This window comes from Ochotona princeps, chromosome 16 (genome assembly GCF_030435755.1).
Source record: "Ochotona princeps isolate mOchPri1 chromosome 16, mOchPri1.hap1, whole genome shotgun sequence".
Taxonomy (NCBI): domain Eukaryota; kingdom Metazoa; phylum Chordata; class Mammalia; order Lagomorpha; family Ochotonidae; genus Ochotona; species Ochotona princeps.
Window position 1 is genome coordinate 57,336,831 of NC_080847.1, and position 18,685 is coordinate 57,355,515.

Sequence of the window (18,685 nt, forward strand, 5' to 3'; positions counted from 1 at the left end):
AAAAAGAGCAGGTGTCACAAGAATGCAAGCGTGGGGGAGTGGAGATCTCTCCAAGTACAAGCCAGTGGTTGAGTAAAGCAGCATTCGAGAAGCTGCCCAGAGATGCCCTGTACAGTTTCCTTGGGAGAGGGATCTCAGACCAGGAGAAAAAGGCAAGGCAGGAAAATCATTGATTTCCAATGACCCCCGTTGACTTCACACAGTTGTAGCAGCACCACGGGGTCTTTTTTCCTGGGGTGGGTGCGCTCACAGCAGCCAGCATTCCACTGTGGCGCCTGTCTTTCCGCCTTTTCTTCTCCAAGTCTCGGTTACGCTGCTGAAAAGCTGGCGTCAAGAACCACAGCCTAGGGACCAGACACAGCACTGTGACATGCAGTGGGAGCATCTTCTTCCTGAGGATGCATTTTACTCATTTGAAAGAGTTACAAGGTGAGCCAGAGACCGAGGAGATCTGACCACTGATTCACTCTCAGATAACCACAATGGCAGCATCCAGGAGCTCCATCTGAGCCTCCTACACGGATGTAGGGACCCCAGGACGTGCCGCATCGTCTGCTTGCTCAGCCACAAGCAGGGAGTTGGGTGGAAGTGGAGCAGTCAGGACATGAACCAGCACCCATATGAGATGCTGGCAGTGCAGGTAGCAGCTTGAGTCATCGCCAGCCCTGGATGTGAGCATCATAACCAGTGTTTAATTGGCTCAGCTGGACGATTACCCCAGTTGCTGTCTTTAACTGTGTAAATTGCATATAAACATGGTCACCATGTTTTTGTGTGCAGTTCAGCAGTGTTAAATGTATTCACACTTCTGTAAAAGAGTTTTTTGTTTTGCAGAGATTTTTCATCTCACAAAGCCACAGCTCTCCTTTCCTTCCCATTCCGAGTCCCTGAGAACTGTCTGCTTTCTGTCTCATGAACTGATTTGAGTTATTGCCCGTAAGTGGAATCATACAGCATTCATCATTTTGTGACAAGTTCGACTCGCCTGGCATCACATCTTGCTGTCGGTCTACACTGGAGTGCGTGTCAGAGTTCCAGTTCCATTTAGGCAAGAGTAACACCCCATCGTATGGACATGGACACCTTCTTGACTCATTCACCCATGTAGGAGACCCAGATGAAGCTCTTGGCTCCTGGCTTCAGCCTGGTTCAGCTCCACCTTTCTCTCTCTCCCTCTGTCTTTCCTTCTTTCTCTGCAACTTGAACATTCAAATAAATAAATACACTGTTTTTGAGCAAGATACTTCCTGCCAAGAACTGGTGTTGGAGCTGAGCGCTGGGGGAGGAAGAGCTAGCGCCTAGCAATGCACGCTGAGCCTCTGTGAGCAGAGGAAGGGCATGGGCCATGGGCTGCTGCTGTCGCATCAGGAACTGGGGCGCTAAGTAATGGAAAGTTTAAGAGAATAAAGGCAGAGAGAGGTTTAATCTTGCCATCAGAGTAGAAGGCTTTCGGGAGGGGGCGCTGCAGCTGCTGGCACGGCAGTAAATGCTGGTGTGGATGGCTTCAGGGACAGAAGCCAAGGGGGTGTGTGGGCGAGTGGGGAGAAAGGTAGGGAAGTCCTATCAGAAGACTGGATACGAAAGAGAAAGGAGTGGCCAGGTCCCTCCAGCTCTCACAACAGCCTTACTATTCTCAGTTGTGAGGCATAGCATGGCATGGCCAGGCATCGGCAGGCATGGCAGGCATGGCAGGCACAGCATGGCCCGGCATGACACAGCCAGGCATGGCACAGCAAGGCACAGCATGGTCTCACTGACATGCGGCGTGTCAAAAGCGAGAGTAGCATGGTGGCTCTCAGAGCCCAGGCTCAGTGGGTAGTGGGGAGCTGTGACTGGTCAAGTGGATATCCACACGAGTTCTAACTTACATTATGGCAATTCTAGCTAATAAATATATAATGTATAGGGCTCGGCAGCGTGGCCTAGTGGCTAAGGTGCTCGCCTTGATCCCATATGGCCGCTGGTTCTAATCCCAGCGGCTCCACTTCCTTTCTATCTCTCCTCCTCTCAGTATATCTAACTTTGTAATAAAAATAAAATAAATCTTAAAAAAACCCAAAAAACTTTAAGGTTGATGCTGAAATAAATCATTAAACCATAGTTCATTATTAAAAAAAAAAAATATATATATATAATGTATAACGTAAAAGACTAAGACAGTCGACTTTCAAGGGTCTCGACAGAAACAACAGAGTGTTAGGTAAAGTCTGTGCTGACTGGCCTGAGTTGGCCATTTCAGGATGGACTGAGATACCACAACATCAGGTGATACACCTCCCCGTATTCACTTGCCCGGTTTTACTTCTCAACCTAAATAATCATTCATAAATAACCGGGACAATGTGGTGACAATGGAAAGAGGCACACAGTGTTAGAACCAGACCCTGGCAGCGTGCCCGGCTCAGGCGGGAACACTTGCCGCATCAGCCAAACCCAAGACCACTTGCCCCAGACATCCGGGCCAAGGCTGGGAGGCACATCTGCGCGGTGGAGAGGCAGCCGGTACACGCTCCTTCAGGAAAGGTGTAACAGAGAGAGAGACAGACAGACCGACACACAGATCTTCTATCTACTGTTTCACTTCCCAATGGCCACAGCAACTAAGGCTGGGCCAGGCCAAAGCCAGGAAACTGGAATTCCATCGTGATCTCCCATGTGGATGCAGGGGCCCAAGGACTCGGGCAATTGGCTGCTGCTTTCCCAGGCCATTACCAGGGAGCGGGATTGGAAGTGGAGCAGCCGGGACTCCAACTGGTGTCCAGATGACATGCCTGCCTTGCCGATGGTGGCTGAAGCCAGTGCACCGCGAAGCTGGGCTTGGTGTTTTTTAGTCCATTTTTCTTTGGAAGGTAAATTTTATTTTTTCAAATTTTTTAAAGATTTATTTATTTTTATTACAAAGTCGGATATACAGAGAGGAGAGACAGAGAGGAAGATCTTCCATCCGATGTTTCACTTCCCAAGTGAGCCGCAACAGCCGGTGCTGCACTGATCCGAAGCTGGGAACCAGGAACCTCTTCCAGGTCTCCCACGCGGGTGCAGGGTCCCAAAGCTTTGGGCCGTCCTTGACTGCTTTCCCAGGCCACAAGCAGGGAGCTGGATGGGAAGTGGAGCTGCCGGGACTAGAACCGGCGCCCATATGGGATCCCGGGGCGTTCAAGGTGAGGACTTTAACTGCTACGCCTCGCTGCTGGGCTCAGAAGGTAAATTTTACCTCCAATGAAATACACAGGTCTTCAAGGTAATTTCAGTAAGATGTTACAGTTGTACGCAGGTATGAAACTCAAATTTCCTTCAAGAAAGGGGCCATCACCATTACACTGAGAAGCTTTTTCATCTTGCTTTCCAGGAAAGTTCAACCCGCTAACAGGAGAAAGTCTGATTTGTCCTATCTTTTCCAATACATTGGTTTTACCTCTTTCACAATTTTGTAAGAATGGAAACTTAAGAAGTGGTGCAGTGGCCTAGCAAGCTAATCCTTGCATTGCAGTGCTGGCATCCCATGGGGGCACCAGTTTGTGTCCCAGCTGCCCCACTTCCCATCCAGCTCCCTGCCTGTGGCCTGGGAAAGCAGTCGAGGACGGGCCAATGCTTTGGGACCCTGCACCCGCGTGGGAGACCCGGAAGAGGCTCCTGGCTTTGGATCAGCTCAGTTCTGGCCTTTGCAGTCTTTTGGGGAGTGAATCAGCAGACAAATGATCTCTCTGTCTCTCCTTCTTTCTGTGGCTCTGTCTTTCAAATAAACTAAATCTTAAAAAACATAGTCAAGTAGTGACTACAAGGGTATAACAAAAATTTGTAGAAAATGGAATTAAGATTATTTTGGTGCCAAGAAACACTCGTGTGCAGCGTTATTGTAATTTACATCATTCACAAGCTTTTTGTGTGGACGGATTTTTAACATTTTACACATGAAAATAAATATTACATCAAAAATAAATCTAGTTACTCCATGTCCATGAACTTGTTGAAGTGTGTTCTTGCTTGTTCCCCCTCCCCACCCACTCATTTCGGGTGATGGACATCACCAAAGGACATCACACCATGCCCCACTGGGTGTGAGCTAGGACTGGGTCGGTCTTGGATTCTTAGAAGCCTAATTGTTTGGTCAGTGTTCAACTTGGGCCAGATTGGTAAGGGTGGGCTTGCTTAGCTACCACATCTGTCAGGACAGACCAAGCAGCTGCCGTGACCTCATCCCAGGGGGGCAGAAAGAGAAAGCAGTGAGGCCTTGACGGGCATGGGGCCTTGGTTCCCGTACACCCTGCACACAGGAAGTGGTGCAGTGTTAGCTCGTAACTAAGCACATCCTCCCAGGCACTGTCAATCACCACCAGAGCAGTTGTAATATCCGATTCCAGGTACCCGCTATGCCCATAACTGCCTCACAGTATTGTTTAGGGAACAATGACCAGGAAAAGTCTGCATGTGACCAGTATAGATGCAACCTTTAAAAATCATTTTCAGTTCATGATGGATTGGCTGCATGCATGAAGAACCCACGGACAGGGAACACAAACTGTGGGCCTCGCAGGTGAGCTGACCACCTAGAAGACGGGCCCTGGGATGGAACAGTCAACCGAGTCCCGTTCTTTGTGCTGGATATCATCATGTTGGGTGAAGGAGCCAAAGACAAATGCCACATGCTCTCTGTCCTGTGTGGAAGTTCAGCAAGAGTTGATCTGAACTATGGATAGTGAATACTACACCCTGGGAGAGTGGGAGCGAGAAAGGAGCAGGAATTCCTGGGCACCAGACCTAGTCAGACGGGAGGGAGGAGGGCTACTGTTCCCCAGCGCAGCAGGTAAGCTGTAGTGTGGCTCTACCATAAGCAGGATGCCAACCAGGAGCTGACACCTAGGTGCCTTGGCAAACAAAACCCTCAGGCACAAACTCAGCAGACAAAACAGCAGGCAGATTTTCACAGCCAGGTGCCCGTGGCTGAGTGCTTGGTTGCCCTAGGCAGTTTGCCAGCAGCCCTGGCGAGTCTCTGTCTGCTCTGGTTCGGCACTCAGCACTGAGCTGAGCCTCCGGGGAGGAGGCGGGCGGGGAGGGCTTGCAGGAGCAGCGGCTTCTTCTCTAATGAGTTCAGCAGGTCAGAAAGTTTCTTGTCAATTCCCAGGCCAGTCTCAGCTCCTTGCTCCTAACGAGCTGGGGCCCTGGTGGCTCCAGGCTCCACCGCAGGGACCTGGCTCACATTCCCAGCTCCGGGTGACTTAAGAGTTTTAGTCCTTGGAGAGCTACCAGAAACTTCAACCTAATGAGGCTTTTCTTGGCCATACAAGAACGGTTTGTTGTGTGGAGCTAAATTGGTGTGGGGCTCCTGGAAGTCCCCACTTGTGTTAGCAGATGAGCAGCGACCCGGTGGACTCGGCGCTCGGTGCGGGGAGCTGTCTGAGGTCCCTGCAGCCTTCAGGGCTGTGTGTGTGTTACACCTCGAATCAGGTTCCTCTGTCCCTCTCTGGACCTTGAACTGGAACACTGCCCAAGCTGTGATGCCGGGGCTGCTGGCCTTCTGCCTGCGGTCATTCCTGAGGGCACAGCAGTCACCCAGCCCTCCAGGCGTCCACTGTGCCGCACGGGCTCCCGCTGACACTTTGCACCCACACAAAGCGGTGTCTCCAGCGAGGCACCCACTGCCTGCCCAAAGCTGTGAGGGCCTCCCCTGCTCAGCTCCTCCCTTCACAGCTGAAGACAGACTGTGGCTTCATGCCTGCAAATCTGCCCTTCCACTAACTCCCACCCACCAGCTTGAGTAAACAGCACGGCTCTCCACTCAAGTTCACGGGACCCTACAGCATGGTAGTGGGCCAAAGCTGCTAGGGGTGGCCTTGTGGCTGCTCAGCCCACTGGCTCTGTGGAGTTGGGCAAACCTTGTTCTGGGCTCTGGTGCCTTCTCTATCAATTTTGGGAGAATATCTGAAGCCAGCTGGTTTGACTCAGTTCCGAGCTGGGAAAGTGCAGGCGTCTTCCTGGTTTGCGGTGAGGACTAGGTGCTGCCTCACCTGGGCAGAAGGAGAGGGAAGGGCGCAGCTGCTCCCGTGAGGACTGGCCCGTCCTTCACAACCACGTGAGTCCCTTCAGCATGGAGCCGCCATGACCCAGGTCCTGACATCATCACCGGCTAATTCCAGAACATTCCAGTCACAGCAAACTGAACAGCTGTACTGTTAGTCATGCTCATTCGCTCAGCACTCACCCCTGAGCCACAGATCTACGTCCACTGTTCATGGCTAAACAATGTTCCAGTGTCTGCACAGCCAATGGGCGGCTGGTTTATTTCCATGTCCCTGTTTCTTGATGTCACGGCCAAACTTCTGGGGCTTTTCTGAAGTAGCTATTGAATGTGTAATAAATCAATAAACCTTGCTCAATGTCATACGTCCATATGTGTACCACATACACATGTGTATGGGGGCCCCTGGTTTCCTTCACTGCTTTGTATGTATTTGGTATTTTCCTTGCCACTCTTTTTTGAGTCAGAGCTCCTACCTTCATTCTCCATATCAGCTGGAGAGAGAGCTAACATTCCCTCCTGAGCCAGCGGCAGCGGCTCGCTGTGTGTGTTGATAGATACCATAAGACACATATGCGTATTTACTGGGGGTGGGTGCGGGGTAGCGAAACTGCACACAAGGCTGTGGTTGCCTTCCAGGGAGGCCGTCCACAAGCTTGCACTTCCCATCCTGTCTCCTGGCGCTGGGGTCCGCAGGCATGCGAGGCTAACTGGCCACAGCACTGGCTTCTGTGGCCTCAGCACACAGGGAGGTGTAACCCCAGCCCAGCGCCTCCCGGGGTCCCATCCCTGCGCCCCACCGCCGCAGCCGCAGCCCTGCCGACACAAACCCCTGCGCGCCACCGGGACGCACCCAGCCCGGCCGCTCGCTCGCTCTTTTCACTTGCGGTGTTCGTGCGTCTTCCCTGCCACTCCGCTGAGTCTCCTCGCCTCTGCTATCTCACTCTGAGGTCCTTACGGAAGCTCAACCCCACTCATTATATTAGCACAGAAATGGGTTCGTTTAGTCTTGCCCTAATGTGGATGTTGTAGACAGTAGTTTGCAAGCCTGTGGTGTGCTTCCCACATGGTCTAGCGGTTAGGATTCCTGGTTTTCACCCAGGCGGCCCGGGTTCGACTCCCGGTGTGGGAAGGTTGTAGGTCGCACAAAGTTGCTGTTTTGGAGGTGGGGGCGGAATTGCGCAAAACTTTCTGCACACGTGAACTGTTTTACGAAATACTTTGCCACCGCCATGCTAGGTGGAAGCGGTTCTCAGATCCCTCAGAAGTGCTTTGCACAAATGAAGACTAACTAGCAAGACAAAAATAATCAAGAGATGGTATATCCTGGACGACGGTAGTTTAAAGGTTAACATCGGGGGCGAACCCAGCGCCAGCTGCTCTGGCCGCAGGCAACCCCAGGAAATGTGGGTGCTAGGGTGGGTCCCTTCCTGGGACCCCAGCCTCCTGATCTGCGGTAAGAAATTTCCCATTCCCCACACGCAGACTGGGGCCACCTCCTGGCAGACACCTGGAATCCCTGTTGTCCTGTCTTCTTTTTTTTTTTTTTAATATGGAACACTTCACGACTTTGTGTGTCATCCTTGCACATGGGGCCATGTCTTCTTCTTTTTTTAAATGGCTATTTTAATAGGAACAATTTATGAGACAGGCGTCATTTCAATAGCTGCGCTATGGACCAGCCACAGCCATTTGGGGAGTGAATCAGTGGATAAACGATCTCTCTCCCTCTTTTGTAACTCTGCCTGTCAAATAAATAAATCCCCTTTAAAAACTGCCTTTCCTTTGTCTTAGCAATTGTATTTTAGCAGAAACTGCCCTGTTCACATATGCAAAGACTACATTTGCCATTTGTATAGACACCATAAGAGCAAAACACAAGGATTAATGTATCGGGCATAACCAACTGGAAAACAAAACCCAGCCACAAACACGGCCCAAGCTCTAAACTAATGAAAGGGAGGAGGAGAGAGAGAGACAAAGTCTTCTAACTTACACGAAGAAATAGACAAAAACGTATTTAATAAACCATAAAATGTCATAGGAGGGTACAAGATCAGTCTCAGAGCTGTTTGTCTTGGCATCGAGGTGAGACCACATGGAGGCCCAAATGGAGGCCCACATGGAGGCCCACCTGGAGGCCCACCGAGAGGACCACGATGGACGAAGTTCGTCAGCCATCTGGTGGGATGCTGGGCAGCCGTGTGAAGAGGTCACACATTTCCACGTGCAAGCCCCATGTGTTAGAAGTTAATCCCCATCACCAAGACATGTTGCTAAGCAATGAACACACACTGAAGGAGCATGGTTTCTGGACAGAAAATGAGGCTTTTCAACAGTATTAACCATGACAGTTTTTGATATTTTTTGAATCCTCTAGAAAGTTTGTATCTGGGGACCTGTCCTGGTGAGCTAGGTTAAATCCCCGAGAGCGAAATGGCTGAGGCAGATGCCACCTGTCAGGGCCAGCTCCTACAGAACTCAGGGGTGCTGGCGCATCCTCAGGGCTCTCCGCGCCACAGCCTATAAAATGGGGACCCACACCCGGGGCGGGAAGCCCCCGCCCGGCCTGGACCAGCCTTGCCCCTGAAGGAACGCTTCAGTTCACCACCAGCCCATTCATCCAGCCTCACACCGCGAGGGGCGTGTGCCCCATTGGCCTGGTAGGTGAGACCACACCCAGCGTGGTGGCCTCTGCGTCCACCACGTGGCGGACCCTGCGCCCAGAGGCCTCTGCATGACACCTGCACCCCGGAGAGCACTCTAGCGCCAAGCGCCTCTGTTTTTGTTTGTTTGTTTTGTTTTATTTTTTAAATCTGGGAAATGGGGATGTTAAAGCAGTTCTTGCCTGGGGGGGTGAGGTGGCAAATGGGTGCCTGACCCCAATTGCACTGCGGTAGTAGGACTCAGGGCATGTGACCTCAATCCCACTTCCCCCCTAAACTAAACCTCAGTTGTTGTCAGATGTTAGCTGGGGAAATCTAAGAATTCATGGAGGTCGAATGCAACCCCGCTGCTCCCACGGGGAAGGCGGGGAGGGAGTCTGCACTACACTCAGCTAAACCTGGGAGCCGCCCCCAGCCCACCCCCCAGCATGACCACACCTGAGCACGCTTTGACCGGTGGTGCCACCACACAGGCACCCTTCTGCTCTCCTGACTGTAGCACTCTAGGGTGTGTACTGCTCCACAGCGGAGATGGCGCTGCCCGCTCTCCGAGATGGCCTTGTCATGGCCCACCACGGAGGTGTGCCCTGAGCTGGCTGCTCCCAGCCCACGAGCGCCGTCGACAGTGAGATTACCCGCACTGTTGAGTGCCTTTGCTTGCCTGTCTGTCCAGGCTTCCTCCACACAAGTTCTACCAGAAGCAGAGCTGCCGGTTCAGAGTGGAAACTCGTTCTTCAAGTAGTAGGACCTCGTGCGGTTCCTGTTAGCAACAGCTGCCGGCCCTTTGAGGAAAACATAGTGAATGAACAGCGAAGAGGAGAGAGTGGTGATTTCGTTGCGGGTCCAGCTCAGACATGAATACGCACTACAGATGGGGAAGGAGGTTGCGGCCGAGGAGCCCTGCTTTGCTGTCCTGTTCACTGGTTTTACCTTCTCCAATTCGGTTTGATCCCCTCGGGAGTGGGCTCAACTTGGAGCTTTTCAGTTATTGTGAAAACTTGGTGACAGAATCTATAGAGAGCCTTAGCCAAAAACAAAGAATGAATAAAACTAAAATATAACTGAATCAGGACTCTCCAAGCGGCACCGTCTAGCCTCATCCCATAGGCTCACTGTAGGGAAAACCGAAGCCCGGGGGTGGGGTTCAGGGTCAGGGTCAGGACCTCCCTGACACAGAATGTCCGTGTCTCACGCTGGTGACTCAGCCAGGGGGACCCAAGGAGACTCCCTAGGTCAGGGTTTCTCAGCCCTGCTGCTCCTGAGAACTGGGGCCACGTCATTCTTTGCTGTGTGTGGGTAGTTAGATCCTGTACGTTGTAGGATCAGTGGGGTACAGGGTACCTGTGCATCCCAAGAGCGTGCTCCCAAGGTGCGACAGAAGCACTCCTGGGGGCACAGTGCTGTCTGCAGCGAGCTGGATGGAAGCTGACGCTGTGAGACTGTGGGTGGGCACCCCGTGGAGGTGGGCCAGACCCTGGAAAGGGAAGCTTCTCATACGTCCCCCTGTCCTGGAAGCCAGGCTTCTGCGGCAGAGCTGGGATTGAGCCTCTAACCCATGACACAGCTTACCTCTGGCTTGTGAGAACCACCCCTGTGACTTCCAGGCTCAGAAGTGGGGGACTGGATCCGCTGACCAGTGGACTGGAGCTGTCCAGAGACAGCCTTGCAAAGGCTGCATGTGAAGACAAGCGACCGGAGACACAGGCAACGCGCAGACACGTGGCGAGGAGTGGAGCTGCCTCCCCGTGCTCTGTGGCAGGTTCTGGCTGCCTGCCTGTGCCCTGGGCGCGGAGGGGCGCTGCCTCCCCATGCGTAGATGCTGCCTTCATTTCCCTTGGCTCGTTTTGGAACTGCAGTGCATACTTAGCCTCTGCCTGAGCAGTTGGTTCTGCCGAGTTGTGATTTTGACATTCTCTCTCCCACTACACATGAAGCTATGTCACCGCTAGACAGGAAGTAGTACCCACCAGGTATGTCTGAAAACTGTCTCACATGGATACCTGCACCCTGTGGGGGCAGATTTCCTCTGACCCTGGGTGTAGGATGCGACAAGGCCATGAGTGGCAAGGAGCTGTGGCCGGGAGGAATGGCTGTGGGTCGTGATGTTTCGTCCCTTTCCTCTGGAACATTCTTACACCTTGCTCAGTCCGTATACTTCCAGCAGCCCCTTGGCTGAACGAATGTGAGCATGCACGGACAGGTGAGTGGATGCCTTACCCAGCCTTAGAGAGGAGGCGTGCCCGGGCTCCTGGTGCTTCCCGGTGAACCCTGGCCACACCGTGCTGACAGAGGAGCGAGCCACTCAAGGGCAGGCTCTGTCACTCCACCTGCACAGCACGGACCAGGGTGCAAGCGGAGGCAGCCACATGCAAGAAAGAGACACTGAGCACAGACGTAGAAACTTCCCCTGCACAAGAGAGAGGAATTCCACACTCTCTTCCCAGCAGTTGTCTCCTTAGGGTATCAGGGTTCTCCACTGATATGGCAATAGTCTAAGGTCACATCCCTGTTCCCACTGCTGAGCAGCCCCTGAGAGGCCAGGATGTCCTCAGGCGGCCAGAGGTGAAGGACGGGACACAAGTTCCAGCAGGGAGTTATCTTGGAATGCCACCTGCAGCTGAGGCCTGTGGCCTTGGCCCGTCAGCTCAGCCCGCTGATGTCTACGCTGATGGTCGCTGGCACTCTCACCGACAATGCCTAGACTAGTCAGTCATTTAGAGACAGAGCAGAATGGCACTTGCCAAGGCTTAGGAGTAATTATGGGAGAACGGGAAGTTTTGTGTAATAGACACGGATTTCTCAGGATGAGAAACTTCCTGGAGAGCAGTGTGGCAATGATCTCAACATCTGCCATGCGAGGTGTAGCCAAACAGCCAATCCCTGGATTCTGTGTAATCTGCCCCGAGCCCTCAGTGTGTCTGAACCTCAGTGTCCTGCTCTGTCACTTGAGAATAATGAAAGATACGTGGTTCCAACAAGATCCAGAGCTTGGCAGGCTCCCATTAGAGGCCTTAACCAAGAACTGAGTATTAATATTAGGCTCTTCATCAATGCGTGTTTCTTGGCTAGCTTTCCAATATGTTCTGTGGACTGACGGTGCTATGTGATAAAACATTCATGAGAGGATATCTTACACTTTTTATTTCAAATGTTTACTTAGAGAGAGGAGAGGGAGGGTGAGAGAGAGAGACAGAATTGTCTAATTCATTCCCCAGGACTTGCAACAGCCAGGGTTGGCCAGGCCCAAGTCAGAGGTAGGAGTTCAGTACAGGTGTCCCACGTAGCCATTACCTTCTGAACAAGAAACTGGGTTGTTTGCAAGTTGAGCCTGGTGCCAGTGCGCTTAGGCTGGTGGGGGCAACAGAGGGGCAAGGAGCAGAACTTATGGGTCTGCCTAACAGCCTGGAAGTCAGGGAGCAGCACGCATGGTAAAACCAAGTGTGAAACCAATGGCCTCCCTGCTATGCAGAGTTTTAAAATGTGAATTAACTGCCAATTTATAAAAGCCAGAAGGTTTCACCTTAGAAAATCTGGAATTCTGGCTTCTCATAAAAAATTCTGGGAATCTGGCATTCAGACCACCACCACGGGCCAGAGCCTAGCTGCCTCATTTGGAAGGAAGGCCGGTTCTCCCGACCCCCACCCCCGCTCAGCCACATGCACTAACTCATGTATCTGCAGTGCTTCTGTGGGCAATCGGGCCGGAGACGCTCGTGGCAGACAAACGAGGCGTTCATGCTTGACGGAGAAGCACCTGGGCATCCCTCCCAGAACGGCACGTCCACCCTTGCCATCTGTCCCTCACAGGCCTTGTTACCGCGACCTCACTTTCACGCACGGCTCGTGACTGTGCCCGGCGCCTCAGAGCATGAGTAACCTCACCGAGGTGTCTGTATTCGTCCTCCGGGGCTTCTCCTCTGTCTCCACGCTGCGGCTGCTCAGCGCGGCCGTCCTGCTGCCCGTTTACCTGGTGGCGACTCTGGGCAATTTCTCCATCACGGCTGCCGTGATCTTGGACGTGCGCCTCCACACGCCCCCAACACCTGTCCCTGGCGGACGTGGGCTCCATCTCCAGCACCCTGCCCTGGGCCCTGCTGGCCACCGCCGTGAGCTCAGGGGAGATTTCCCGCCCTGTGTGTGCGTTCCAACTCTTTGCCTTCACCTGCTTTGGGTCCACGGAAAGTTTTCTCATCACATTGTCTGGCCATCTACAGGCCCTTGGTGTATGGGACAGCCATGAACGCCCGGACCTACCTCTCCTTGGTGGTGGCTGCCTGGGCCAGCGGCCTCCTCTTCTCCACCTTCCACATGGCCAACACCTGCTCCCTGCCCTTCTGCGGCCCCAGGGTGATTGACCGCTTCTTCTGTGACATCCCGGCTCTCCTGCGCCTCGCCTGTGCCCACGTGGACGCGCACGAGGCCGCGGGGCTTGCAGTCAGTGGCTGCGTGGTTATGAGCTGCTTCGTCCTCGCGGTCCTCTCCTACGCTCGCATCTTCGTCACCGTGATCGGGATCCGCTCAGCGTCCGGACGCACGAAGGCCTTTTCCACGTGCTCGTCCCAGCTGGCCACGGTGCTGCTGTTCTACGGCGCCGGAAGCTCGGCCTACATGCAGCCCCCCGCCCGCTACTCCGCGCTGCAAGGGCGCGTGGCGGCCGTCTTCTACGCGGGTCTCACGCCCACCCTGAACCCACTCCTCTACAGCCTGAGGAACAAAGACGTCAGGAGGGCACTGCAAAAGCTCTGTCTCCGCGCACTGCCCCAGAGCTGATCTCTGGTTGGGACGGCCATTTGGGGCAGCGAACCAGCGGATGGAAGCTCTTTCGCTCTGTCTCCTTCTCTCTGTATCTCTGCCTTTACGATAGAAGTAAAATAAAAAAAAAAAAAAATTTTTTTTAAGAACATAATAGGATCCACACTGGAGAGAAATCCTATGGAGGCTAAGTTACAGAGTCCTTTTATAAAAGTAAGCGTATATATATTTTTTCTAAAACATTATACATAGAGAATCTTCATGTCATCCCTCAAGATATTTGAATGCTCACATTGGTCATCAGTCATGGACCCTCCAGGTCCTCCTCCCAGGTGTGGTGACTTGTTCCCGGGACTCGGGGCAGGTGCTTTGTGTTGACTCTGCACCCCACAGCAGAGAGCCTGCTAGGAGAGCTGGCTCCTGGGCTCCAACCCCGCCTCCTGCCAGTGACACCTGCGACTCACGTACTCCTGTTTTGGGCCCTGGCTTCAGCTTGGCCCAGTTAGCAATGTTATGGATTTTGGGGGTGGGTTGCGGGAATGACCCAGTAAGTAGAGATCTCTCTGTGTCTGTCTGCCTGCATTTTAAACACGCTGAAAATAAGTACACGCTTTTAAAAATAAAAGCAGCCAGTGACCTCAGCATGCATTGTGCTCACAGTGTTTTATCACAGAGCAAGAACAAGAACCAAAATGAGCAGCTGAAGAAGGCACATGTGGGTGGGCAGCGTTTGCCGTGAGTTCCCAGAGCTCTTCGGGTGCAGTCCGGAAGGATGCGCTCAGTTCCTCTGCAGTGAGCCACGCCAGCCAACGCTGGCTGTCGCCCAGGGAAGGCCACTAGAGGCTGTGCCCGGGGTCTTTACTGGGGGGATCACAGGCAGGCACCATGTCCCCAGTACACCTCGAATCTCTAGATTCCCAGAAGCAGAGTTGAGTCACTCTTACCACCTCGGCCATTTTGCACACTGCAGAACATGGCTTCCTCGCCGAGTTTTCAGAGGTCCCAAATGCCAGCAGTGCAGGTTAAACCGTGCACTAGCTGATCCACCTGCTGGCTTCTCCCCATCAGACCTAAAGCTGCCTGCTCCCGGACGCCCGATGCCCTCTGCCGACATGCAAGGCTGCTTCCCAGCCATGGAGCGGCTCGGGCTGCTCCTGCTAGGACATTCATTCCCACTGTTGTTGCCACTCCTCCTCCAGGTCACCTCCTCAGAGTCTTTCTTAGGCCAGCCTTTAATCAGCCCTCCTGCTCCCTAACACCTTCTCCACCCACCTACCGATGCTTTTCCTCACAGCACTCACTACTTACTGAGTGCTCGCTTCCCCTGTGCTACGGATTAAAATTAGAAAAACGATGATGCTTAGCAAGAATTGAAGATTCACATGCCCAGGAGGCCCAGGACTTCATGCAAATGGGGAAATGGGCCCTATGGCAGAATCCTGACAGCATACACATAAAAATCTATACAAATGCTACTCCAAAGGGCCCCCCTCCTGTGCCCCGCGAGGGGACCAGGTGGAGACCTGTGCCTGTAGGAGCCACGTGTGTCCAGCCTGGGGTTAGTCCAGGTGGCTGGAGGCTCTTTGGGACTCTTCCACTGTTGGCAGACGGCAAGGAGCCCCAGGACTCAGGGGGCCAGGACTATGGAGAGATATTTTAATATTGCAGCATAGTGAAACACTACAGAAGGGAAAATGCTTGCCAAGGTTACAGAAAAGTTATCTCAGATACAAGGAAGAGATAAGGTCATTCCCAAACAAAATTCTGTCACAATTGGACCTGCCTTACAAGAATGCCAAAGGAGTCCTTCAAAGAAGCAGATACTAGCAAATAAGAAAACATCAGAAACAAAACAAAACAACTCAATGGTTACAGTCACAAGGCAAATTCAGATTGCTCTAATATTGTAAACATAGCAGGCAAACCATTTTCATCTTCACTTTTAGACTAAAAACTATAATAATCATATTAATATGCTACAAGAGAAGGTAATGCTGAAAGAAGTAGAATTTAACATCAAAAATTCAAAACTGTGGAGCGGAAGGAAGCAGAAATATAGTTCTTTATTAGGATTGATTATCTTTGCTTTTTTTTTTTTTTTTTGTCTCTTTCTGTTGTTTGTAATCAACGTTAAGCTGCTGTCAAGAGGGCTTGTTAACACCAAGTTTTCCATAACGGTAACTACAAAGTCTCTGTGTGAAAGACTGAAGTGGCTGGGTGCCAAGCCCCATGTTCTACCGAGTATGCCTGCTGACCAGATGACCCGGCGCTTGAGGAGTTGGAGCTTCCAGAAGGTTCCAGGCTAAGGCCAAAGTGCTAATCCATGCCCCTACCTCTCTAACGGCCCCGATGAGGATCGGCATTCACAGAGCATCGGTGGTGTGGCTCACAGCAAGCTAACTCACCTGGAGGAGGACGCCAAGACGAGGCTGTCCACCTACAAGCACATGGGGGACAGAACAAGCAGCTCTTGGCACTTGGAGTTGAACCAGCCGGCATGCAGTCAGGGTTATCACAGCAGTGGCTTCAATGCACCTAGGCTGACTCGGAGATTGGAGAGTTCTTAGGCAACTGGGAAACGGACCCCCTTCCCAAGATGCTTGCTCTTATGAGGAATATTACACAGAACTCGTCAGAAATCCCACAACTGCAATCACACGTCTGTGACTAAGAAAACTTGACTCTGAGAAATTACAAATCTTTATTGATACAAATCCTTGAATCAACAAAAGAACCACATTTTTCTGGGTGCCAAAATTAAATGTAACAATATGCAAGTCCTCTAATTCACTGTAGGTTCATGACAATGACAGACTTTTCAATAAGCATAAATTTACAATTAGAACTAAAGTGTATATTTCTCATATAAAGATACATACATGTACATAAATACTTTTCAAGGCACAATGGTGGGAGACTCATTAATATATAGCTGTTAAAATTTAATGGAATATAGATCTAAGATAAACTGGCAAGCCAATGAAGTGATGTATATGGTCCATATGTAGAACCTAAAAATACTATTGCTATATTGATCAGTTACTAGAAGTTGATATTGGAGCAATTAACACTGGGGAAGAAGTAATTTTCATTCTTTGATTCACTTAATACACTGAGGCAAATTCAAAGATAGCTAAAGTATATTTCAAAATGAAAATGCCGTAATAGAACATTCTAATATTTAGAGGGTTAGATTTTGTTGGTTTTCAAAATAAAGGGATTGAACTACATAAAAAAATGAAATGCTGTCAAAAAACAATGCAAAGATAATTCCAAAAAAGCCAGAAAAAAGTTACGGTGAAAATGAAAATAACGTTTTCATAATACAAAGAGATTGCTCAAATCGATAGGAAGATGTTAAATCTACATTGATATGAAATAAGATAATGCAAATAGAGGAATATTGCTTATGAAATGTATTTAAAATTTTCAATATCCTTAAAAATGAAACACAGTTAAAATGAGATGCTCTTTCCCTATTAATTAAGTAAAGTAGAAATGTTATTAAAGATGCCAGTTGAGGATGTGTGCTACACACTGCTGTTCCCAGCAGTAAGCTGATGAAATATATTCCAAAGGAGCATGGGTATATTAAGAACCTTGGAATCATTAGACCTTCTCACCCAGCAAATCCTCTCTGGCAAACCTATTTTATAGAAAAGAAAAAATCCTACATTTAGAAAAATGTTTATGCAACAAAATTTTCATAATAGTATTTTTGATTATGGGACATCACGACTAAATCGACCATCCAAATGGGAGGGGGTGTATGCGTGCGTAAGTGGATACACCACACTCACTGGGTATGGACCGCAGCTACCAAGCAGGGCACAGGACAGACAAGGCGCTGGTGAAGGCGCTGTGGACAGCAAGGCAGGCTACTGCAGCTGGAAGGGTCGCAGCTATATGACAGTCACCTGTAAACATCTTAACACAGCTGAAGCAGTGATACGATCAAAAACCCAGAAAAACACAGAAAATGAGGTTTTGTCCCCACAGTACTCTACAGAGGCAACCATCTTTGTGAGTCCAGTGATAATTCTTATATTATAAAAAATATTCAAAGTATTCATGATAATAGTTTTGTTTGGGGCAGAGGGCAGGAAAGATCTTGTGCCTTTTCCCTTTAAAGTCTGGACTGTCTTGAATGGGTCAGGCATCACTTTAAAAATGAAAACTAAGCATTTCAAATCCTCTAACGTATCTTAAGAATCCCATACTTTAAAACATGTATAATGAGTTTGGGAAGCTGCATGGGAACAGTCACTAACCAGGCAGAAGCGCTCGGCTCCGCACAAGCTCAGAACATCCGAAGCAACAACGCGTTAGTCAGCAGAGGATCACTGCTTCGGCCTACCCTACAGGCAAAGGTTTAAGATTTAGGTTTAAAGGGATAAGATAGGGCCCGGCGCGGTGGCCTAGCAGCTGAAGTGCTTGCCAGGATTCCATATGGGCACTGGTTCTAATCATGGTGGCCCCGCTTCCCATCCAGCTCCCTGCCTGTGGCCTGGGAAAGCAGTCCCGGACGGCCCAAAGCCTTGGGACCCTGCACCCATGTGGGAGACCTGGAGGAAGCTCCTGGCTCATGGCTTCGGATTGGCTCAGCTCCCTGCTTGTGGTCACTTGGGGAGTGAATCATGGGATGGAAGATCTTCCTCTCTGTCTCTCCTCCGCTCTGTATCTGACTTTGCAATAAAAGTAAATAAATCTTAAAAAAACGGGTGGGGGGGATAAAATAGCTGGTGATGGTCAAATTGTTCAAAACACATATTTACTTCTATCAGGGAGGGTGGCCGCACTTCTTACGTGACCTTCGCTCACGTGTGCTGTCTGCTGTCTCCGTGCTGTGAACGACTCCCACCTGTGAGCCAGAGGCAGCCTGGCTGGCTGGCAGCATCCACACACTCGGGGGGCAGTCGGCCACCCACTGGGCAACCCTGGCCCCTTGGCTGGGGGCTTGGATGACACAGCCCTTCCAGAAACACACTCCGCAGGACCTTCCAAAAGCCACGGCGACGTTTGCTAACATTTCATCTAATAACATCACCTGCGGAAACCTACTTTAAGAAGGACAGCTGTGAATACAGCACTCTGCTAAACACACACTCATGCAATTAATTAATAAAAATTTTCATTACAAACACACAGGAAAAAAAAACAAAAAAGGAAAAAACAAAACGCATGGGGAAAGTAGAAGTTTCAATCTGTAATGTTATTTTAAATATCACACACAGAAAAATTATTTGTAGAA

At 50.8% G+C, this 18,685-nt stretch overlaps 1 protein-coding gene and 1 non-coding gene across 2 annotated transcripts; both read left to right on the forward strand.

The window, feature by feature from the left end:
• Positions 1-7,076: 7,076 nt before the first annotated feature.
• TRNAE-UUC (transfer RNA glutamic acid (anticodon UUC)) lies at positions 7,077-7,148 on the forward strand. The gene has a single exon. It is a non-coding gene; the product is annotated as a tRNA-Glu (tRNA).
• A 5,402-nt stretch (positions 7,149-12,550) lies between these two features.
• Positions 12,551-13,452, forward strand: LOC131482174 (olfactory receptor 14J1-like). Its single transcript, XM_058673973.1, is given in 3 exon segments — positions 12,551-12,717; positions 12,719-12,877; positions 12,879-13,452. Coding segments are annotated over 3 exon segments (900 nt in total).
• The last annotated feature ends 5,233 nt before the right edge of the window (positions 13,453-18,685 follow it).